The sequence below is a fragment of the Cryptococcus neoformans genome, chromosome 3 (assembly GCF_000149245.1).
Source record: "Cryptococcus neoformans var. grubii H99 chromosome 3, complete sequence".
Lineage (NCBI taxonomy): Eukaryota > Fungi > Basidiomycota > Tremellomycetes > Tremellales > Cryptococcaceae > Cryptococcus > Cryptococcus neoformans.
This window is the reverse complement of record NC_026747.1, coordinates 1,371,238-1,396,323: the sequence shown is the minus strand read 5'-3', so window position 1 is coordinate 1,396,323 and position 25,086 is coordinate 1,371,238. Positions and strand designations below refer to the sequence as shown.

General features: G+C 46.7%; 1 protein-coding gene and 1 non-coding gene; one reads left to right on the top strand and one right to left on the bottom strand.

Moving 5' to 3' along the window:
• Window positions 1–18,036: 18,036 nt before the first annotated feature.
• CNAG_07972 (hypothetical protein) lies at window positions 18,037–24,794 on the bottom strand. XM_012193040.1 has 9 exons: window positions 24,496–24,794; window positions 24,334–24,426; window positions 24,190–24,239; window positions 23,493–24,122; window positions 22,663–23,431; window positions 22,527–22,602; window positions 22,238–22,457; window positions 21,730–22,180; window positions 18,037–21,471 (listed from the first exon to the last, which is right to left on the bottom strand). Exons 7-9 carry the CDS (start codon window positions 22,417–22,419, stop codon window positions 21,463–21,465), a joined length of 642 nt encoding a protein of 213 aa, XP_012048430.1. The 5' UTR covers window positions 22,420–22,457; window positions 22,527–22,602; window positions 22,663–23,431; window positions 23,493–24,122; window positions 24,190–24,239; window positions 24,334–24,426; window positions 24,496–24,794; the 3' UTR covers window positions 18,037–21,462.
• Window positions 24,323–24,943, top strand: CNAG_12315. XR_001045564.1 has 2 exons: window positions 24,323–24,463; window positions 24,504–24,943. It is a non-coding gene; the product is annotated as a hypothetical RNA (non-coding RNA).
• Window positions 24,944–25,086: the final 143 nt, after the last annotated feature.

The window sequence follows — 25,086 nt, the reverse complement described above, 5'->3', positions numbered from 1 at the left end:
GACAAGATTTTGTTGGGGGATAGAGAAACTTCGGTGATCCTGCACCAAATCCCCATCTTTTTATATCTCGAGAATCCTCCCACTCCCGTCTCCCCCATAACCGCCGTTCATCCAGTTGGACCTCCAGTTGGACCTCCAGTTGGACCTCCAGCTGGACTTCCAATGGACCCACAGCGCACATCCCCAATCCAAAAATGCGCTCTTATCTTCGCATATGACCGATAACACAATTTTTGGGCGATAACAGACACCCCCACTATTACTCGACGGTTCCTAGATTTTGACTCCCCAACCACAGTTTTTCGTTCTCGATAGATCATAGCATAGAAAAAATATTTACGACCAGTTCATAGACATTCGTTTCAGAGATTCACCAAGATTTCAGTTAGATTTCAGCTAGATTTCAGTTACAAGCCCACATCAGATCGAGCCACAGACGGCACGACGGAGCGACCGTCTTTAGAAGGAGGGGCGATTGTCACGAGCCTGCACGAAGTAGAAGAAATAAGAGATCATAGGAGAGAGTTACGTAATGAAGGAAAGCAAGATTGTTGCAGATAAGAAGGTCCAGCTGGACCTCCGAGAAAAGAACTGGACCTCCAGCTGAACCTCCAGCTGGACCTCCAACTGAACCTCCAGCTGGACCTCCGAGATAAGAACTGGGCCTCCAGCTGGACCTCCAGCTGGGCCTCAAGGGATATAAATAGATTTCTGTAGAAGTATATAAAGGGGAGCTCTGTCCTCGATCTTGATCTTCTTCCCCTCGAAGATCAATATTTCATAAGTTACTTTGCGAAAGGTCCTCGAGCTCCCAGTGCTCGCTCTCGTCTTACCTTGCACCACCTTCGACATAAACTTACTCCACTAGTATATAAGCTTGCCTGATCTTCCCAAGCGAATATACCTCTGTCCTATACCATACGCCAACAGACAAGTGTCAAGAGGTATATCATACATATATCTCATTGCTTAGTTAAACTACGGCTTTCTATCTCGTCTCCAAGGCCGGACCTTGTTGGGGACGAGTCGTAACACATCCAGTCATTCATAAAAAAGTCCTTCGTTCCTGTTTGGCTTTGAAGCTTTTTCACAGCATCCACCGAGCTGCCTTGCATAGCTAAGTCGAGCTGCTGTTCAAGGCTGGTCTTGATGGTATGCATGCTTCAGCAAGGGTTGTCATCCTGAGATGAAAGGTTACAAGAGCTGGAAGAACCTAAGGACACAGATCACTCACTCAGTGAAGTGCTCGGAAGACTCCAAGTGTCTTTGTCAGAAGTTGGTAAATGAAGGGGTGCAGATTGGTACTAGATACTAGGCCTATATGTATATGATGATGTGGAAGGCTACAGAATTTTCTATGTAATGTGGGGGGATTATCTACACTACAGTTGTCCATTCTCGACACTCCCCCTAATCCTCCCACAGATGAAATTCTGAGCTCCCCCAGATGTACCTAGTTCCTGACAAACTCCAATCTGCTATCCTTTTTCATTTAGGCATTTCTTCTTTGCTGTCCTCCCCCTCCTCATGTATTTTCTCCATTGAGAGGGCAGTGGTGCGTGCTTCGCAATAGTGGTGCTGAAGCCCAGGTAACACTTGAGCAAGGTGTTGATATATGCAGTCTGTGATAGAATAATGGTCTTGTTTGGACGACTGCATGTGATTCATATACCAAGGACATACGTTGCAGGACCGAGGGAGCTGAGGGTCCATTTTCTAGAAAATTGATTGAGAATGTTGTCGATAGTGGAGATGTTACATGCTGCAATGACCAAGTTGTTGACATAGACCAGCATAATTGCCTTGGGAGCATTGTTTCCTGGGAGGACATAAAGTCCCCACTCGCTCTTGCAACGTCAGAAACCGAGGGCTTCTAGCGCTCCCCCTAGTACTTTCCACCATTCTCTGCCACTTTGCTTGAGACCATAGAGTGTTTTGTTGAGTTTAAGCGCGATTGCGTTGGGATTGAGAGGGGTATAATGACTGGGAAGTCACATGTAAATGTCATGGTCAAGGTCACCATTTAGGTAGGTGCCTTGTACATCTGCTTGATATAGCTCTAGGTCATAGGCAGCAGTTATGGTAAGGAGTAGACATAGGGAGGTGATCTGGCCAACCAGAGCAAAAGTCGCTTCATAGTCCAGCCCAGGCTGTTGAGAGAATCCCTGAGCAACGAGGCAGACTTTGTGGACCATGACTTCACCTTGTGCATTGACCTTGCACTTGCAAACCCACTTGCAACTGATGAGCTTGCACTCAGGCAGTACAGTGGTCACTTCATCCCAAGTATGTGTGGGCACAGAACGTGTCACACTGTGTTTGAGGGCATTCGAGAATGTGTCGAGAAAAGCATTGTGGGAGTTATAGTTTGACTATGGGAAGCGAAACTAGCAAGGGTTGGATGCATATGTTTCACTAAGTAAAAGGGAAAACTATAACTATGTACCAACACATATATATATATATATATATATATGTATATGTATATATGCATGGGAAAAGAAACAAACAGAAACCCATGGAAAGAAAGAAAGAAAGGCGCCACAGGGACAGAAAGACAGCACCACAGATCATGGTGAAGTCCCTTGCTGCCCTCGGCAGTAAATGCCAGTCCTATGCATGAGAATGAAATAAATAAAATGTCATGCATAGGACGGAAGCCTGCCAAAGCCTGATGCCACATTTCGACATCAAACTGGACACAGCCTGATGCCATGTTTCAGCAATCCAACTGCACACAGCCTGGTGCCGCGCTTCGGCATCAATTCTCACCAGCCAACATCATCCTATGCATAGGAATAAATCTTACCATATGGTGAGAACAAATGGTGGTGAGGGCTCTGCACTTACACTCTCCCCTGTCCAGAGGAGAGCCAGTGGGGAGGCTCAACAAGACATAGAAATGAGAGGAAGATTAAAGGGGAAAACAAGAAATGAACTTAAAGTAAAAAGGAGAGAATAAAGGCAAGAATAATGGTCATCCACCAAGCCACAGGGACTCGAACATGTTACTTTCCAAATCCATCCACGTTGGAGGGACTGGGCAGGAGAACACTCTGTTGTAAGGCATGCATGCCAAACACAGTCATCATGATCCCAAGGTCTGTTTCAAGTCATAGCTAGTTTTGAACGTCACTTTTCATAATTTGGTTCCATCTTTTTTTTTGCGCTCCTCACAGGCCTCAACTGAATTTGCAGCAAGGAAAAGTCTCTCTTCTTCATCTTTAGAAAGAGAGCCTTTTCCCTTGGTCATCCGTGACTTGCTGTAGTTCTGTTTGAGTGCTTAAATAGATCTTCGTTGACACTCTGCCCAGGTGTTCAACAAATACATGCAAACTCATAGACCGCTTCTGTGCCCAGACGAACCCAACCACCTCTTTCCTTGCCACCGACTTAACTGGTTGTGATCCTGCTGTCTCTCTTTCCCAAAAGTAAAGCCGAACCTCCCAGTGAACATCCCCCCTGGGCTGTTACAGCAGAAGACTTCGCAGATGTGGCGGCCCACCAGCGAGAGATAGTATGGCAGGGAGTGGGAAGGGTTGTGGTAGTAGGACATAGAGTGGGGTAGTTGGATGTTGTCAGATGTAGCCTGGTTGGTGAGGCAGGACCTAGTCCAAGAGGTGGCATCCTCATGTTGGATTCGTTCGACATGGTTGCTGATCAAGGTACACAGTGTGTCTAGATCATTGATGTGAAATTTGGGTAGGTCAACCAAGCGAAGGAAGAGGCATTTGGGACAGGCAGCATGGTAAAAACTGGTGAGTTGTTGGTTGGTCAGATATAGCCTACTCCCATGGAGGTGTGCATGATGCAAAATCACTGCATTATCGAATTTTTTCCAACCCTCAGATGATGCCTCATGGAAAGAAAGGTGAAAGAGAGTACAGTTTTCATGGAACTCCCAGTTGGACAGCATGGCCTTAGCCTTGAAGGCAGCAGACCATGTCTCCCATGTTGTTATTCCATCAGCCTCCATACAGTGACCGTCTTGCTCAACCCAGCCAACAAGACCAGTGCACTCAATCGAATTGTTCGCCAGCTCAATCACTGTCACACAGCATCTCTCTTCCACCTCCTCGTCATCTGAAGGAGTCAGAAGGCCATGCATTCACAAAGCCTGTTGAAGCCAATGCAAGTGGGTAAGGACACAGTCTGCATCCCCCAGGGGACCCTGGAAACAGGGAATGTCTGAAGCCTTAGGCAATGGTATACCCCAGGGTGTATATCATTCCTTGATAGCTGATATTTTGTTTTGCTGAGCCAGCAGCTCAGTGAGGAGCACCAGCATATCATCTTGTTGTTGGACATGGTTGACCAGACACGTGAGTAATTCCATTGGAGAGTTGTAAGTGCATAGCACTATACTTGTGTATTCCCTATGCATGTATTTCATATGCATGTATTTTTTATGCATGCATTTTCCATGCATGCATTTTCATGTATGAGCTATACAAAGTATTCAGCTATATTTGTTGTGTATGTATTAAGTCAGGTGATGTGTCATTTAATGTGTGTGATTTTACTTTTGACACACAGTTGGTACTTAGAGAATATTTGTTGTAGTTTGTTGTAGTTCTTCAATACTCAATCCACATGTATTACAACCAGTGCATGTTTTGCTAGACAACTACAACAAATATACACAACAACACTCAGTGAGACACCCAGTGTCTACAAGAGTCTTGAGTGGATTTGGGCATGATAGATATGGTGTAGAAAGTAGGTGCTAGTTTCAAAAAAAGTGTAGGCACAGGTGTGCCTCACTGTGTTCAGTTGGCGTTCAGGAAGGATAAGCATTCATGGTAGCATTCAAGGAAATGTTTGAGGGCGTTCGAGGGCGTTCAAGAGTGTTCAAGGTCTGGTTATAGTTATAGTTGTCTAATGGATGCGAAACTAGCAATGGGTGTATGCATATGTTTCACTTAAGAAAGAGAAAACTATAACTATGTACCAGATCTACATATATATATGAATGTATGAAGAAACAGACAGAAGTCCATCAAAAAAAAAGGGCAGAGATCTGGTGAAGTCCACTGCTGTGTTTCGGCAGCAATTGCTGGTCCTATGCATGAGAATAAAAATATCATGCATAGGACAAAGACTGGACAGAGCCTGACGCTGCATTTCGGCGTAGTCTGAAAGATGCATTTCGGCATAGTCTGAAAGACGCATTTTGGCATCAAATCTCACCTACTGACATCGACCAATGCATAGGAATGAATCTTACCATATGGTGAGAACAAATGGTGGTAAGGGCTCTGCACTTACAAGGTGGTTGGGTTCATCCAGGCACAGAAGCAGTCTATGAGTTTGCATGTAATTTTGTTGAACACCTGGGCAGAGTGTCAACGAAGATCTATTTAAGCACTCAAACAGAACTACAGCAAGTCGCGGATGACCAAGGGAAAAGGCTCTCTTTCTAAAGATGAAGAAGAGAGACTTTTCCTTGCTGCAAATTCAGTTGAGGCCTGTGAGGAGCGTGAAAAAAAAGATGGAACCAAATTATAAAAAGTGATGTTCAAAACTAGCTATGACTTGAAACAGACCTTGGGATCATAATGACTGTGTTTGGCATGCATGCCTTACAGACAGTGTCTGTTTGCTTGTACTGCTTGCCAATGTTTCACCATTAACAAATTATCTCTAGCTTCACCTTCTTCCAACTCCATCCGCCAGGCAGCTGCTTGCCATTCTTCTTCTGTTGGGACCAGGAACTTCAAAGCTTCAATGATTTTTCTTGGGGGTTTCAGCCACAAGAGGAGGCACATGGGTAAGTCGATGCCCAAACATGAGTTTGGCAGGTGTGTGATTTGTGGAGGCTTGAACATGATTGTTGAGGGCAAAGTGGATGTTGTCAGCCCACATGCAGCCATGGATGTCTGTGATGGTATGAAGGGATTCAATGATCGGCTTATCAGAATGTTCAGAAATTCCATCTGTTTGAGGGTGATACGCAGTGGATAGTTGGGATTTGGCTCCTATATGGCATGTGAGATGTTTTCAAAGTGTCGATTGGAAGACACTGCCTCAGTCTGAGACGATTGACCTGGGGCACCCAAATTTTGAGAGCCAGTGATCATAAAGAAGGTGAGCTAGTTCAGTGGAGTTCATTGTCATGTTGGTGGGGATAAGGACAACATAACCAGTGAGCTGATCTGTGATAACAATAAGCTGATCATAGCCATGTGAGATTGGTAGGGGACCAATGAAATCAATGTCAATGTCCAGGAATTTTGCTTGGGGTACTGGGAGGGAGTGAAGGTGATCCCCTGGCTTGACTGTAAGAGTTTTGGAAATTTGGCATGTTGGACAAGATTTGACAAATTCACTAACGTCATCCTTCATCCCTGGCCAGAAGTAGCTGCGCCTAGTCATCTCTAACATTTTCTCCACTCCGAAATGTCCCACTGGATCATGGCATTGGCGAATGAATGCTCCATGCAGGCCGGCTGTATTCAGTACACATAGTTGACCTTCCCAATGCAATATGGTTTCCACCTGATTTCCCACTGTAAGTTCCTCCTTCTGAACACCTGGGACTAGATCATCTTCCTTCAGCCAATGACCCATCACATCATCTGTGCTGTATCCTTGCACTACTTGCTTCAACAACCCAACATCCTGTCCAAGCAATCCGAGAACTGCCAGACTAACTTCTGGCACCTCTATCCCATCATCCTCCAGATCTGCACTGCCTAGTCTTGGTAGGGCATCAGCTATGAAATTGTTTACTCCAGCGATATGGTCAATGCACAGATCGAAATGAGAGAGAATCCCTAGCCAGCGTTTTTGTCGTTCAGAAAGGTCGCGCTGCTGTAGGAACCATTTTAGTGTGAAGTGGTCAGTTTGGATATGAACAGGAATATCCAGGAGTAGGGGTCACCAGAGTTTTAGGGCATGGATGACTGCAAGCAATTCCTTTTCATGAGTAGGGTAGTTCTGTTCGGCTTGGGATAACCCCCGAGAATCATACGCCACTGGATATGCATCTTCTGGATTCGGTCCTTGCCCTAGCCAAGCACCGGTACCATACTTGCTTGTGTCTGTAAAGAGATAAATTGGAGCTTTACCAGAGAGTGCAGCTGCATAATCTAATGGTCGAAGTCCACTAATGGCTGCGACCTTCTGCTTGAGTATTTGGAAAGCTGCAGAAGCCTCTGTCGTCCATTTCCAGACCCATGGAAGCACAGCCTTGTAGGCACTGTGAGTGCCTCACTGCATTCGGACAACGTTCATTGAGCGTTCGAGAGGAGATGAGGTTCGAGAAAGCGTTCAAGGAGAGCGTTCGAAGAGGGGTAGAATAGTTATAGTTGTCTAATGGATGCAAACTAGCACTGGTGTATGCATAGGTTTGCTTGAGAGAGAGAAAACTATAACTATGTACCAGATCTACACATATATATATGAATGTATGAAGAAACAGGCAGAAGTCCATCGAAAAAAGGGCAGAGATCTGGTGAAGTCTGCCACCGCGTTTCGGCAGCAATTGCCGGTCCTATGCATGAGAATAAAAATACCATGCATAGGACAAAGGCCGGTGTAAGTGCAGAGCCCTCACCACCACTCGTTCTCAACATATGGTAGGATTTATTCCTATGCATAGGACGATGTTGGCTGGTGAGAATTGATGCCGAAGCGCGGCACCGGGCTGTGTGATTGCCGAAACGCGACACCGGGCTGTGCCCAGTTTGATTGCCGAAACGCGGCATCGGGCTGTGTCCAGTTTGATGCCGAAACGCGGCATCGGGCTTTGGCAGGCTTCCGTCCTATGCATGACATTTTATTTATTTTATTCTCATGCATAGGACTGGCAGTTACTACTGAGGTGCAGGAAGGGACTTCACCACAATCTGTGGCGCTGTCTTTCTGCCCCTGTGGCGCCTTTCTTTCTTTTCTTCCATAGGTTTCTGTTTGTTTCCTTTCCCACGCATATATACATATACATATATATATATATTTGCTGGTACATAGTTATAGTTTTCCTTTTTACTTAGCGAAACATATGCATCCAACCTTTGCTAGTTTCGCTTCCCATAGTCAAACTATAACTCCCACAACGTTTTTCTCGATGCATTCTCGAACGCCCACCATTTCTCGAACGCCCTCGAACGCAGTGTGACACGTTCTGTGCCCACAGCAGCCTTTTAAGATTTAGTCTTGTTGAGCACAAGCCAGGGGAAAAAACAAACCATAAAGGCCAAAAAATAACCCAACAGAGCAGCCCAGGTCAAGCCATGACACTATGGAATAAAAGAAAAGAGAAAAGGAAACGAGAACAGAAGTGGAAAGGAGGAGAAAAAATGAGCCTGAAAAGAGGAAGAGAGAAGGTGAAATGAAAGGTGGAATAAGAGAGAGAAGGAAAAGGAGAAGGAACAGGAGAATGAGAAAGGAAGAATAATAAAGAGAATGAGAAAGGAGAGAAGAGGTCGGTCAAATTTCAAGATCATCAGGACCCAAGTACTCCTCATACAGTGGCTGGAAACCAGCCAGAGGGCGGAGGTCATCCAGATAGCGCCATTGGCCAGAGGGACCATTGCCTGAGAAGACTACACGAAGCTGGCGCCGGCCATGGAACTCACGATCATCTAGAATCTGTAGTAACCTTGAGGTGGTCAGGGATGATGGACTGGATGAGGCTGGAGAAGTTAGAGGAGAGACCTGATGGAAGCGAGGAGAAGAGAGGTAAGGCTTGAGAAGACTGGCATGAAACAAGGTGAAAGTGCCAGAGGGAGCATCAGGGAGGGCCAAAGTGTAGACTGAGCGAGCAGAGTGAGCAGCCAGCACTTTATAAGGACCTTGGAAACAAGGGAAGAACTTAGCAGCATGGAACTCCCCATCACCAGACTTAAACTCTTTGAGTCTATTGCGAGTGTCCAACCAGACCCAATCACCAACCTTGTAAAGGATCTCAGCACGTCGGTGGCGGTTAGCTTGGATGGCCATGCGTGTAAGAGGTTAGCCTCTGACCCATTTACTTTCTGTCAATTCTTGTCACCATTTTATTTTCATGCATCACCAAGGTGTATTATCACCTTGGTTACATGCATTATTTCTCCTTTCCTATGCATCACCAGGCTGTCCCCTTCACCCTGGTGCATGTCTCTTTACTTGGCTTCGGTATTCCTGTCTTGACACAGTGTATCACTGTTTATTATTTCCTTATTTCATGTGTGTTTGCATGCGCCTTTTACAAGTCGCATTTCGGAGCTTTATTATCCTTTTGTTCCTGTTCCTTTCTCTACCCTTTTTCGCCACAAACCTCTGGTATTTATCGGAGTTTGGCGCGACTGGTTTTGGAGAGCAAAGGCAAAGTACAAGAAAGAGGTATCACACAATGGTTCTCCTTTATCTCTTCACCATTGTTGTGTTCTACCTCTTCTTCTCTTTCGACTTCTTGTCTTAAGTGTTCTTTGCCTTCTCTCTGTAAGCAGGGCTCTCCATCAGTCAGTTTCATACCACCCAGACTGACCCTGATTAGTCCGCATCAGTCTACACTTCGCTCTCTTTCTACTTAGTTGCTGATAGGACATAATCAGGTAAGTTCTGGCTTTATCTCACAATGTTCTCCTTTATTCTCTTCACCATTGTTGTGTTCTACCTCTTCTTCTCTTTCGACTTCTTGTCTTAAGTGTTCTTTGCCTTCTCTCTGTAAGCAGTGCTCTCCATCAGTCAGTTTCATACCACCCAGACTGACCCTGATTAGTCCGCATCAGTCTACACTTCGCTCTCTTTCTACTTAGTTGCTGATAGGACATAATCAGGTAAGTTCTGGCTTCATCACACATGTGTTCTCCTTTATCTCTTCACCATTGTTGTGTTCTACCTCTTCTTCTCTTTCGACTTCTTGTCTTAAGTGTTCTTTGCCTTCTCTCTTCCGCATCAGTCTACACTTCGCTCTCTTTCTACTTAGTTGCTGATAGGACATAATCAGCATATGCATATTGGGATCTTGTTTGCTTCTTGTCCAGCCTGAAGTCCACATCCTAAAGCCTCACCAGTCCGAACCAGTCCCACACCTCTATCACCTCGCTCCCTCTAGTCACTCAGTGAAGGTCTTATTCATCCGGACCTTACAATGCGATGCTTAGCCAAGACCAGGTTGTCATGAGCGTCGGCCAGGAAGAGATCCTGTTGAGCAGCAGCAGCAGTCCAGTCAGCACGAGTAGGGACGGACTCGCGAGAGAAGGGGGGCGGGTGGGCAATGCCAGGAAGTGTGTGGAGGCGGCAGCCAAAGACGAGCTGGATTGGAGAGTACCCTGTAGAGCGACGGACAGTATTGTTCATAGCCTGAGAAATACGAGGAAGGAACTTAGCCCATGAAGTACCCTGTCTGTTAACCCAACTCTGCCACAGTTGTCCAACTGTCTTGTTTGATCTCTCTGAAGTCCCATCAGTTTGTGGATGAAAAGCAGTTGACATCTTCAACCGGACACCCTGTTCAGCCCAAAGGGTTGTCCAAAAACGAGAGGTGAAGAGTGCATCGCGATCCGAGGTGATGGAGAGCAGTAAGCCATAGCGAGAGACCCAACAGTTCCAGAAGAGGAGGGCGAGGTCGCGAGCATTGAGGGTGGTGGAGCATGGGACGAGCTGGATGAAGCCAGTTAACTGATCGGTGATGGTGAGAAGATAGTCATGACTGCCAGCGCTGGGTAAAGGACCAACAAAATCCATAGCGATGTCATCGAATTTGTCGCAAGGAACCGGCAGCGGATGCAGAGGACCGACAGGTTTCTTGGTGGATGCGTTTGCCTGTTGACATGAGTGACAAGCGTGGACGAACTCACGAACATCTCTGACCAAGCCTTCCCAGAAGTAACCTTCACGCAGTACCTCAACAGTTTTCTCAATGCCCAAGTGTGCTGCAGTGCCTTCATGTGCTTGACACATAAGGTCCTCATGAAGAGTGTCGATGTCAGGGATGCAGAGGCGGTCATCGAGAAGGAGGAGAGTATGAGTGTCATGGGAGATGGTAGAGACACCAGGGGCTGTGGTAGGATCAGCGAGCCAGTCCTTGAAGAGAGTCTCACGGTCATAGCCCTGGGCAATGGTACGAATAATCTCGGGAGCCAGTGTAGGAGTAAAGGAGACCACGGGTGCAAGAATACAATTGTCTTGATCAGGCAAGGCTGGGTTGGTGGGCAGGCAAGTGTCGGAGCCAATGTGTCATGAAAGATGGTCGGCTAGCACGTTATGTTCACCCTTGATATACTCGACGCAGATGTCGAAGTCCTTGAGGATGTCCAGCCAGCGTATCTGGCGAGATGACAAGTTGCGTTGACCTAAGAACCATTTGAGCGTAAAATGATCTGTGAAAGCATAGACAGGAATACCATAAAGAAATGGGCACCAGTGATCGAGCGAATGGACAATGGCCAGGAGTTCATGCTCATGTGTGGAGTAGTTGCGCTGTGCCGAGTTGAACGAGCGAGAGTCATAAGCAACAGGCTGAGCATTCTCCTTCGTAGTACCGACGCCGATCCAAGCTCCCATGCCAATGTTGGAAGCGTCCATGGTGAGGAAGACCTTCAGAGTACCAGCCTTGACAGCATCATAATCGATTGTAGTCAAGCAAGGAACAGTACTCACGGTGCTACGCAAAGCATCAAATGCTACCCGTTCTGTGGGTCCAAAGTTCCATCTCCAACCCTGCCAGGACTCCTGCAAGCGGCCCTTATGCTCCTTCAAGTGCTTGTAGTATGCTTTCTCGGCAGCGGTATTGGGAGGGAGGCAAGCATGCAAGACCGAAGCGTGAGTGGCAAGGCTGGGTATGAACTCATGGAGATAGTTCAATAGTCCAAGAAATGAGTGTAGAGCCTTCGGGGTAGTGGGATGCAGAAACTGTTCAATGCGTGCGATCTTGGTGGGGTTGGGAAGAATCTGACCAGGACAGATGATGTGACCAAGGAAGGAGGTTTCGGTGAGGTAGAACTGTGACTTTTCACGAGAACAGCGCAAGCCACTACGATGCAGAGCTTCGAGGACACTCACACAATTCCGATAGAGATCCTTTGCATCCTTGCCCCAGATAATGATATCATCCACATACGCCTCGCAACATTCTCCAGCAAGTCCTTGTAATGCTTCGTTGATGCGGCGCTGTTGGGCAGCAGGTGCATTCCGAATACCCTGAGGCATGACGACCCATTCCAGCAACCCAAGCGGTGTTGTAATAGCTGTCTTGTGGATGTCTTCATCCTTCATCAATGTCTGGAAGAAGGCGTCTTTACAATCGAGCTTCGCAAAGAGGTTGCCACGCCGGGCGGCATGGTGTAAGATGTCTTGGATGTTGCCCATAGGATACATGTCGGGGACAGTCTGGTTGTTCAGAGCGCAAAAGTCGCAGACGAGACGATGCTGACCGTTTGGTTTTTTGACAAGAAAAGCAGGCGACGCCCAAGGAGAACTAGAGTAGCGAAGACGGCCTGCGTTTAATGTTCAGCAATCATCTCACGAAAGCGAGGCAGAAGGGTTTCGGGGACTCGGTAGGGTGCTGCATGGGTGTAGGCACTGTGGGTGCCTCACTGCGTTCGGACAGTGTTCGTTGAGCGTTCGAGAGGAGATGAGGTTCGAGAAAGCGTTTCGAGGAGAGCGTTCGAAGAGGGGTAGGATAGTTATAGTTGTCTAATAGATGCAAACTAGCACTGGTGTATGCATAAGTTTGCTTGAGAGAGAGAAAACTATAACTATGTACCAGATCTATATATATATATGTATATATGAATGTATGAAGAAACAGGCAGAAGTCCATCGAAAAAAGGGGCCAAAGATCCGGCGAAGTCCACCGCCGCGTTTCGGCAGCAATTGCCGGTCCTATGCATGAGAATAAAAATATCATGCATAGGACAAAGGCCGGACAGAGCCCGATGCCACGTTTCGGCGTAGTCCGAAAAACACGTTTCGGCATCAATTTCTCACCAGCCAACATCGTCCTATGCATAGGAATAAATCCTACCATATGGTGAGAGCGAGTGGTGGTAAGGGCTCTGCACTTACACAGCCCAGTCATGAGCAGTGGCAAACTGAAGACGGTGTAAGGACCTTTGTTCAGTGACAGCCCATTCTAATGGCAGCGCAGCATCCTTGAACGCTGCAACCCACGCATCCCAGTTGGACTCGCCATCTGTCTCCATCATCTGACCTACGTTATCCACCCATGCCAACAATCCAGCACATTCTACCGAGTTATTGGCGACCTCTAGGATAGACACACGCCTGTTTTCCTCCTGCTGGGGATCGTCCAGGGGGGTGAGGAGGGAATAGGTGCGGAGGAGGTTGTGCAGACGATCAGCATGGCGAAGCACGGCAGATGCATCATTGAGGGGACCAGTGAAGACCGGGACATGAGAGGCTTTGGGAAGGACAATACCTCGAGGTGCGTAACCATGTGTGACAACTGTTGTGGCTTGTGGAACAGGTGTGGACTGTAAAGCTTGTTGCTGTTGACTGACCACTTCGGACAGGTATATAATGGCGTTCTGCATTTGTGTGAGGGATGAAGCTTTGAAGTCGTCTTCAACCCCAACAGGGTTTGGGTCCTCAGATAGAGGTGCGTCTTTTTGCGTTTGACCTTTGGGAGGCATTGTAGGCGTTTGGGTGTTTGCGTTTGAGCGTTTGAGCGTTTGATGTGCGTTGTTTTGAAAAAAGTATAGACACTGGGTGTCTCACTGAGTGTGGTTGTGTATATTTGTTGTAGTTGTCTAGCAAAACATGCACTGGTTGTAATACATGTGGATTGAGTATTGAAGAACTACAACAAACTATGACAAAAATTCTCTAAGTACCAACTGTGTGTCAAAAGTAAAATCACACACATTAAATGACACATCACCTGACTTAATACATACACAACAAATATAGCTGAATACTTTGTACAGCTCATACATGAAAATGCATGCATGGAAAATGCATGCATAAAAAATACATGCATAGGGAATACATGCATAGGGAATACATGAGTATAGTGCTATGCACTTACACCCATGTGAGCAAATGAAATTGAGGCTGAGGATTGCTTTATAGTGAGCATGTAAAGGCATGATATAACCCTGTAATGCAAAGACCTGGTTCTGAATGCATATGTCCATGTCTACTCGATGTTCTAAAGCTGGACCCCATGCACCCCCTGCTAATGCTACCACTCGGCGTTGCTCTGACAGATAGGATGGGAGATGATGGGTGGCGATGAGGGAAGGATCAACTAGGGTAACTGTCACCCCTGTGTCAAAGAGGGCAGAAAAGAGGGGCCCATTAGCACCTATGCAGCATTCGAGGAGGATGGGTGAGACTGACAACTCCAGTGCCAAATGGGTGATGAGAACCTCAGCGAACATCTCCTCTTCCTCCTGCTCAAATGCGGCTTCCTCATGATCAAAGGTGCTGACAGCAGCAGCGATGGCTGCAGGCTCCTTGCATTTCAGGCAGTCAGGGGATTTGTGACCAGGCTGTCTGCAGAGGAAACAACGTTGCTCGGTGGCGAGATAGGCATGGGCACAGCAGCCAGCGGCTCCCTTGGGGAGGGGGTACTGAGGATTGAGCCATTGAGTCATATCAGCAGATGTGGGGGACTCGGGTGAGATAGCAGCGATCAGTGTGCAAGCCGGCACAGTGTGGGTGAAGGTGGACTGATAGCGCAGGAGTCTGGTGGCGCAGATTTCCATGTGCTTAAGAAGGTCAGCCAGGATGGTCTGCTGGAGCTGGTTCTCACTGCTGAAGTCCCTTTCAAGCTCAGCCAATAGGCCGGGTGTCATGTGGTTTCGAAGCCAATGGGTAGTGACATCTTCGGACATGGGGCTGTCGGAATCCTTCAGGAGGGTGAACCATTGCTTGAAATCCACGAGGGCAGACGGTATTTTGTCAAGTCGAAGTAGCTGGGATTGGAGTGAGTAGATTTTCTTTTCAGTCTCGGACACCCAATTTAGCGGCAGCATAGCGGACTTGAAAGCTTTGGCCCACCCATCAAAAGTGTTACATTTGAGTCCATCACCTTCGAGGAATTGTAGATGATGAATGCCAGTAAGAGTTTGAGCAGCATGGGCGAGTTTGCGAGCCTCAAATGCGGCAGGTTCGAAGTGATAGCCAGCCACCATGAGGGTAAAGAGGCTCCAGAGCTTGGAAATATGTTAGTGAATAGCTGCTGCATTGGCATTCTCAGAGAGGACTGGAAAGGAGTATTTCGGTTGAGGGAGGGAATCATAGGTGACAGGGAGAGGATTAGAGTGTTCCATTTTTGTGGGAGTGGCGACGCTATGCAGTGGGAGGTCGCGCTTCTCAGCCTCGCGTTTGAGAAGACCTCACATTTGGGCTTGTAGCTCTGCAATCTCTCGCTTGTGCTCCTCCCTCTCTCACTTCCGTTCCTCTTCGATCTGCTTGATCTTCCTCTGGAGGGTTTCCTTGTCTGGAGGAGGTGTGGTCATCTCGGGGAATGGTGTACCTTGTCAAAGTCGCGGTTTGGATTGGTCTTCAATAGGTGTAAATGTGTCGAAAAAATTTTCTGATGGCTCAGCTGAGCTCATGCAGTTGAGATTCGCTTAAAAAAAGTGTAACAGCCCAGGGGGGATGTTCACTGGGAGGTTCGGCTTTACTTTTGGGAAAGAGAGACAGCAGGATCACAACCAGTTAAGTCGGTGGCAAGGAAAGAGGTGGTTGGGTTCGTCTGGGTGCAGAAGCGGTCTATGAGTTTGCATGTATTTGTTGAACACCTGGGCAGAGTGTCAATGAAGATCTATTTAAGCACTCAAACAGAACTACAGCAAGTCACGGATGACCAAGGGAAAAGGCTCTCTTTCTAAAGATGAGAGAAGAGAGACTTTTCCTTGCTGCAAATTCAGTTGAGGGCTGTGAGGAGCGCAAAAAAAAAGATGGAACCAAATTATGAAAAGTGACGTTCAAAACTAGCTATGACTTGAAACAGACCTTGGCATCATAATGACCATGTTTGGCATGCATGCCTTACACCCTCCCCTTCCTGAAAGAGGCCATGGTCTTGGAAGAAAAGCTGAGAGCAAGAAGGCCTAAATTAAAAATAAGTGGGGTCCATGGTTGAAACTAAGTTAAAAGGGAATAAGCAGTGTCCTTGGGTGAAAAAAAGAAAAAAAAGGGGACAGGTCACTCCAACAACAGCTCATCTGGTCCATCAAACACCTCCCATGCAGCCTTGAATCCATCCCATAGCTCCACCTCAGTTCAGGGTAGCCACTTACCTAGGGCAGGTTCACCTACTAACTGGACTCTGACTTCATCAATGTTCTTCTGGTTGCGTATATCCAGGACCTCGTGGACTTGGGGATGAGGAGGAGCTGGGACCTGGGGTTTGTAAGGTCCTGATGAATAAGACCTTCACTGAGTGACTGGAGGGAGCAAGGTGGTAGAGGTGTGGGACTGGCTCGGACTGGTGAGGCTTTAGGATGTGGACTTCAGGCTGGACAAGGAGCAAACAAGATCCCAATATGCATACGCTGATTATGTCCTATCAGCAACTAGGTAGAAAGAGAGCGAAGTGTAGACTGATGCGGAAGAGAGAAGGCAAAGAACACTTAAGACAAGAAGTCGAAAGAGAAGAAGAGGTAGAACACAACAATGGTGAAGAGATAAAGGAGAACATTGTGAGATAAAGCCAGAACTTACCTGATTATGTCCTATCAGCAACTAGGTAGAAAGAGAGCGAAGTGTAGACTGATGCAGACTAATCAGGGTCAGTCTGGGTGGCATGAAACTGGCTGATGGAGAGCACTGCTTACAGAGAGAAGGCAAAGAACACTTAAGACAAGAAGTCGAAAGAGAAGAAGAGGTAGAACACAACAATGGTGAAGAGAATAAAGGAGAACATTGTGAGATAAAGCCAGAACTTACCTGATTATGTCCTATCAGCAACTAGGTAGAAAGAGAGCGAAGTGTAGACTGATGCGGACTAATCAGGGTCAGTCTGGGTGGCATGAAACTGGCTGATGGAGAGCACTGCTTACAGAGAGAAGGCAAAGAACACTTAAGACAAGAAGTCGAAAGAGAAGAAGAGGTAGAACACAACAATGGTGAAGAGATAAAGGAGAACCATTGTGTGATACCTCTTTCTTGTACTTTGCCTTTGCTCTCCAAAACCAGTCGCGCCAAACTCTGATAAACACCAGAGGTTTGTGGCGAAAAAGGGTAGAGAAAGGAACAGGAACAAAAGGATAATAAAGCTCCGAAATGCGCCTTTTATAAGTCGCATGCAAACACACATGAAATAAGGAAGTAACAAACAGTGATACACTGTGTCAAGACAGGAATACCGAAGCCAAGTAAAGAGACATGCACCAGGGAGAAGGGGACAGCCTGGTGATGCATAGGAAAGGAGAATAATGCATGTAACCAAGGTGATAATACACCTTGGTGATGCATGAAAATAAAATGGTGACAAGAATTGACAGAAAGTAAATGGGTCAGAGGCTAACCTCTTACAGGGTTGGAGAGCTGGTGATGAGGTGTGGTAGCGATCAGAGACCACATATGGCTTGAGGAGGGAAACATGACAGCAAGCAGTGTCATTGGCATGAACTGGCAGGTTGAGCTCATATAGGGATTGGTCGGGGAAAGCTTTGACTATAGTGTAAGGACCATCATAATTTGGGATGAACTTAGTGGAATTTTTGAAGCCTGAGGTGGACTTGTATTCATGCTGGACATGGCAGGTGTTCACCAGCACTTGGTCACCAACCTTGTATGTGGGGTCTGGTTGGCGATGTTTGTTGGCCTGATGTAAGTGCAGAACCCTCACCACCACTCGTTCTCACCATATGGTAGGATTTATTCCTATGCATAGGACGACATTGGCTGGTGAGAATTGATGCTGAAGTGCGGCACTGGGCTGTGTGCAGTTTGATTGCTGAAATGCAGCATTGGGCTGTGTCCAGTTTGATGCTGAAACACGGCATCAGGCATTGGCAGGCTTCCATCCTATGCATGACATTTTATTTATTTTATTTTATTCTCATGCATAGGACTGACTATTACTACTGAGGTGCAGCAAGGGACTCCACCATGATCTGTGGTGCTGTCTTTCTGCCCCTGTGGCACTTTTCTTTCTTTCTTTCCATGGGTTTCTGTTTGTTTCCTTTCCCATGCATATATACATATACATATATATATATGTGTGTTGGTACATAGTTATAGTTTTCCTTTTTACTTAGTGAAACATATGCATCCAACCCTTGCTAGTTTCGCTTCCCATAGTCAAACTATAACTCCCACAATGCTTTTCTCAAAGCATTCTCGAACACCCACCACTTCTTGAATGCCCTTGAACGCAGTGTGACACGTCTGTGCCCACAGTCGAGTTGCTTCAAAAGCAGCCTTCTCTGCAGGGCCAAAAGACCATCTCCAACCTATCCATCCTTCGGGAAGGTGTCCCTTATGCATCTTAACAGCCTTGTAATAAGCTTTCTCAGCTGCCGCATTCAGAGGAAGAGTGGCATGAAGCATGACGGTGTGGTCAGCCAGGTTTGGTACGAAATCGTGAAGGTAGTTAATGAGACCAAGGAAAGAATGAAGTTGGTGAGAATTGACCAGGAGGGGGAACTGCTCAACATGTGTGATTTTGGTGGGGTCAGGCAGAATCTGTCCAGGACAGATGATATGGCCTAAGAACACTACCTTGTCGAGGAACAGCTTTGACTTCTCATGCAAGCAGTGAAGACCGCTTCAATGTAAGGCAGAAAGAACACTCACAATATTATCATGTAAACTTTTCACATCCTTACCCCAGATAATAATATCATCCACATAGGCCTTGCAACATTCTCCAGTTAGACCTTGCAGAGCCTCAGTTATGCGATGCTGTTGGGCAGCAGGCATGTTGCAAATCCCTTGAGGCATTACCACCCACTCTAGAAGACCAAGAGGAGTGGTGATGGCAGTTTTCGGATGTCCTCCTCCTTCATGAGCATTTGGAAAAAGGCATCCTTACAGTCGAGTTTTGCGAAAATCTTGCCTTTCCTGGTGGCACAGTGGAGGATATCCTGGACATTCCCCATAGGGTACATGTCAGGGACTGTGACATTGTTCAGAGTGTGGAAATCACAGACCATGCAGAATTTGCCATTACTTTTGGAGACAAGGAACACCAGGGAGGCCCAAGGGGAACTAGAGTATTGAAGATGTCCTGCATTCAGATGTTCTAATAACATCTCTTGAAAACATGGAAGCAGGGCTTCAGGTACTCGATAGGGTGGCGAGTGGTGGGGAGTGGCATTGTGTTTTAAATTAATTTTGAAATGCATGCCAGACTTTGTTTTGGAGATGGTGGGGAAATTTCGCATATCGCCCAGGTCATCACAGAAAACATTGTGGAATTCAGTCTGAAGCTTGTATAGAACATCCATCAGGCTGTCAGACTCTGTGGCCATATGGGTCTGCAAGAGAGTGGGGTGGGTGTCAGTGAATGACACTGTGGTGGTAGCCGAGGCCAGATTTGCAGTGGCATGGGAAACTGGTGCACCTAACTTCTGCAAACCTAATGCAGACAAGTCCATACTGCCTGCCTCTAATAACTGAATGAAAGAATTTGATTCCGTGAGTAATCCATGCCACACAAAGAAATTAAGTCCTAAGATACCATCATAGGTACCATGTAGATCCATCAGGACACCATCGACTCGATACATGTGACCACCTAGGGAAAATGACCTGATGACCATATCTGTTACCAACAAACCTGCCAAGCCTCCAGCTAGACACACTCGCATCTGTATCAACCCTTTCCTCACTTCCCAGCCCAGTCTCGCTGCCAACTTCAGATCCACAAAGGTTGTGGATGCCCCTGTGTCGAGTAAGAATTTAGAATTTAGGAGAGAGGGCTGATAAACAGCTGTCAGTGGAGACTGGAATGGATATGGAGAGCAGAGGATGGAACAGAGTGTACATCATGTCATGGGAGTCATCATTGGCTGGAGGAACAGTTTGAGCTAACATCAGATAGGCCAAGCTGGTGTCGCCTGCCATCAGGTCAGTCTCGAGTAGGTTGACCTTAGGAGTCAGAGTGTGTGTACAGGTAGGGCACTTGGAATGCTGATGTCCCAAATTACAACAATCATAGCATCAGTTCTCCTTGCAGAAGACTTCACAGATGTGGTGGCCCACCAGTGAGAGATAGTATGGCAGGGAGTGGGAAGGGTTGTGGTAGTAGGACATAGAGTGGGGTAGTTGGATATTGTCGGATGTAGCCTGGTTGGTGAGGCAGGACCTAGTCCAAGAGGTGGCATCCTCATGTTGGATTCGTTCAACATGGTTGCTGATCAAGGTACACAGTGTGTCTAGATCATTGATGTGAAATTTGGGTAGGTCAACCAAGCGAAGGAAGAGGCATTTGGGACAGGCAGCATGGTAAAAACTGGTGAGTTGTTGGTTGGTCAGATATAGCCTACTCCCATGGAGGTGTGCATGATGCAAAATCACTGCATTATCGAATTTTTTCCAACCCTCAGATGATGCCTCATGGAAAGAAAGGTGAAAGAGAGTACAGTTTTCATGGAACTCCCAGTTGGACAGCATGGCCTTAGCCTTGAAGGCAGCAGACCATGTCTCCCATGTTGTTATTCCATCAGCCTCCATACAGTGACTGTCTTGCTCAACCCAGCCAACAAGACCAGCGCACTCAATCGAATTGTTCGCCAGCTCGATCACTGTCACACAGCATCTCTCTTCCACCTCCTCGTCATCTGAAGGAGTCAGAAGGCCATGCATTCACAAAGCCTGTTGAAGCCAATGCAAGTGGGTAAGGACACGGTCTGCATCCCCCAGGGGACCCTGGAAACAGGGAATGTCTGAGGCCTTAGGTAGAGGAAGACCCTGAGGATTGTACTGATCTTTAACCATTGACTGTTTTTGTTGTTTGAGCAGTAACTCTAAATAAGATGTCATGCATAGGACAAAAGCCAGTCAAAGCCCAATGTCATGTTTTAGCTACAGGCTGGGTACAGCCCGGTGCTGTGTTTTGGCATCAATTCTCACCAGCCAACATCATCCTATGCATAGGAATAAATCCTATCATATGGTGAGAACAAGTGGTGGTGAGGGCTCTGCACTTACAGTCATGCTCCTTGGCAAGGTGCATCTCGAGGTTGGGGTGGTTGGCAAGCTGGCTGGTAAGTTCCTGGATTAGAACTTCATGGCTGTCAACCAGATGAGCAAAAGAGCACACAGAGGAATGACGGTTGGGACATGTTTTGTAGCCATGGCCAACTTGGCAGCAATCATTACAGCAGTTGTCTTTGGTGAAAACCTTGCAAATATATTTGCCAGCCAGGGAGAGGTAGTAGGGCAGCAGATTCTTGGGGTCATGGTAATGGGTGACTGGGTGGTGAGGAGAGAAGAGTTGAGCATGGAGGCAGACACTTTGGCACAAGAAACAGTAGGTAACTGAAATGATGTTTTCTTCCAATTAAGCCATGGATGTTCCTTGCCATAGCTTGATTGTATTTTTTCTGGTATTTAATTTGACTGTATCTGTTGTTAGCTGGTCCATGCTAGGGGGAGACATTTGAAAAAAAGTGTAACAAGCATGAAGGGACAGTCCACTTGGACAAGCAATCTGTCAGGAAGTGAGAGAAAGCACAGCTGATCTGAATCAATCAGCAAGCAGGAGAACAGCAAACAGTCTATGAGTGCATGTGCAAGACTCTGGGCAGAGATGCCAACAGATATGCTCAGGCAAGATCACAATATCAAAAGCTCACTTCTTGAAGGATCAATACCTACCTGGGCAGAGATGTCAACAGATATGCTATTATCCTCAACAATCACATGTTTCACTTCCTTTATGCAAAGAATATCTCTGTGCCTCCTCTCAGAGTTTGCCTTGCTTGCCTCAGTGAGTAGTTGGAGCTGGTCCTCAGTGCTGCATGCCTTGCCCCTCTCATTCCCAGAGAGGATTCCTTGCTTAGCTCTAGGAAGCAAACTGCTTTCTGCAATGCCTTGATTGCCTGGAGTGGCAAGATTACAAGGTTTTAGAGGGAGCACTGGAAGACGAGGCATGAGATTCAGAGATAGACTGAGGAATGGGAAGAGAAAAAGTGACAGAAGTTGAAGCAGATGCCATGTCTGCAATGACCCCAAAGCAATCTGGGCAGATGGGAAGTGGGGTAGGGACAAGGGCTTGTGTGTGGCCATGAAGAGGGGTGTGAGTGCATTGCATGTGCAGTGTCTGTAGCTGAATAGCAGCAAGTCAGTAGTACAAACAAAGAATAAAAATAGGTTAAAAACTTACTCACTCTCATCACAGATGCCAGTATCCCACTGTACTTTATTATTGTCATCACCCTCCTCCTCCTCTTCCTTTGCCTGCCTGATCCTTTTCCTCAACCTCTCACAACCTTTGTCCTCATCTTTGCCCAGAATTAAATTCCCAAATTCACCCATGGTAGCAGCTGAGTGTGACATGATTGGCATGAGCTCACTGTATCAAAGGCAAATGCTGGTGGTATGATCTGGGTAAAAACATTCATCAACAAATAAACATCGCAAATGATAGGAAAGGTGCAAGATATGAGACTCACTGTGAATAGGCCCCCCTAAACTTGTCTTGTTAATCTCATCATTTGCATTCCTCAATGTGCTCCACATTTTTTTGATCTATATATGTTTTGCCAGTTGAGGACAGATGAAACTGGAGACAACACTGTCTGTACCTACCTGCCTCAAAACAGATTGCACATTTCAGTTAGACATGTGCATAGGCAGTGAGCTGTCAGTGTAGTGGGGAGAAAGAGAGAGCTGGATGGTGTGTTGAGAGAGAGTGTGTGTGTGGCTGATCTGAATTAGACAGCAAGCAGGAAAAACAGTAAACAGTCTACACACCCCCCTACACCTAACAGCAAATTGGCCAACTTCTGCCTTGATTGGTGTATAAACTGGCTTGACAAAGTAGGACAGGTCATTGCAAAGAATGCTCTGAAGGTTGTTGGTGGTGTGTTCAAACCCCTAATTTTATCCACTCAGTATCTGCCTAGAACTAGCACTTTCTGAATGTAGAATGGCAAAATCCCCTCTAGCATAGCATGCATGGGGTCAACAATGGCATGAAGGATCTTGTCGAAGTCCAGAAACAGGTCAAAGGCAGAAAGGTGGCCAGGCATGGCAAAGATTGACTTCTTGAGAGTCTCAATGTGAGCCTGAGTGGCTTTGGTTAGGTGCCCAGCCTGATGCATGACATGAATCTGTCAGGTGGTCTGTGGAGCTTGCTGAAACTGGCAAAGGGATCCAAATTCCTGGGCCAACATTGCTTCTGAGTGCTCTGCAGTTGAGCATGCTGGGTGCTTCCTGGTGCTGTGCAATTGACCAACTCACACCTGGCATTTGAGACAAGGTGAATTTTTCCTCCTAAAATGGGTACATCTGGTGCCAACAGCAGAGGTAGGGTGATCACAGCAGATGGTTCCAATTCTGACATACATCTGGCACCCTACCAAGAGAAAACTATCAGCTTAGGATCAAGATAAAATTCACACTGAAAGGTATCTCACTGGTTGGGTATTTTGGTATCCTAACCCACAATCCATCACACCCTGCACTGAGGAGATCCACATCAAAAGGAGGTAGAATGCAATGAAGACAGCTTTCTGCCCTCCCTCAGTGCTGCCCCACACACAAGGCAACTGTGTAGTACCTTCTCCCCCCCATCATTGCCTACTACATTGACAAACACATTCTGACACTCCTTGATAGGGCATTTGGGACGCATCGCCATATAAGGATCGATGTCAAATTGACAGTATAATGTCTTGACATTCTTGCGGAGTTGAGATGACGAAATTTCTACCAGAAGGTTGAGGAGAGATACATTTTTTCGTGCTTGCCTGGTGAGAGATCATAGTCATCGCATACCCTCTGGGGCAGCGCATGTCGATCCTTAGTGATAGCCAGCTCAAGAATGACTTGTATGACAGACTTCACCATGCTACCGAGTCGCTGAGGCAGCCTACAAAAGCCGCGAAAAAGATTGAGAAGATTGCCCTGGAAGATGAGGATAAGGGCTCATTGGCGGCCTCCGAGAACTCCAGGTTTATGCGGTGGTTGAGCCAGGTCGCATACTGCATCGTGCGCTCACCTCGATGACATAATACACATTGGCAGCGCATAATGGCTTTGAGAGGCTATGACGAACATAGATTAACCCATTGTTGCAGCTACACGGCACATATCCATCTTCCAGACACTCACTAAGGTCGCTTCTGGTCCTATAAGATGCTGCTTCAATGACATCATTTGTCCTACCATAGGGATTGCCGGATGAACGAGAATGGGATAAATAAGCCTTTCAGTCAAGTCCTCAATTAGGAATGCATGTGCACGACTAGTTCTCACCTAACCGCCCTGGGATTACTACTTTGAGGCATTTTTACTGAAAAAGGCGTCTAGACTAGGTCGAAGATTGAGATAGATCAACTGATCCGCACGCTAGGTCATCGCCACTTGTCAGCTTCTCCCATATTTTGTAAGTACTGCAGTTTACAAGATGCAGCTTACGCTTGGAGATACGGTTGTAGACAGGGGCATAGAGGTAGGGATGCTTATGTGGAAGGTTAAAGACAAATGAGGATGAGGGGAAGTATTTATGTAAATTGGCGATGGGTGAAAAGGATTCTCGCTGCTGACAACGGCGACCCGTTTGGTTGAGTGTACACGCATTTGCGTGCGCCAGCCAGTTGCGTGGCCGTAGCGTTGTAATGCAATGGCCCTACGGCCATGTCACATCACTTCGAGTCACCCACTTATCGACATAACGGAGGTCACCGCAGGGATCAAGGAGCGGTGTAGAGTCGTTGAAATGGGATACTTTATTACTTTTACTTTCTTTTACTTAGTTCACTATAGGTACTTAGTCCACCCTAGGCTAGCTATCTGTGGGGTTCTCCTTAGATATAATCTACCTTCGTATATGCAGCCTTATAGGCAAACGCTTTATAGCGCAAATATAGTAGGACTGTATCAGAACCAGCGTGCTCGACATGAGACCCGAGCTTAACTAATTGTACCACTATACCAAACTATCACCAGATACATAGGGTATTTTCATCGTATGTACTATGACCACCACAGCCAAACCTTTGGGAGGCT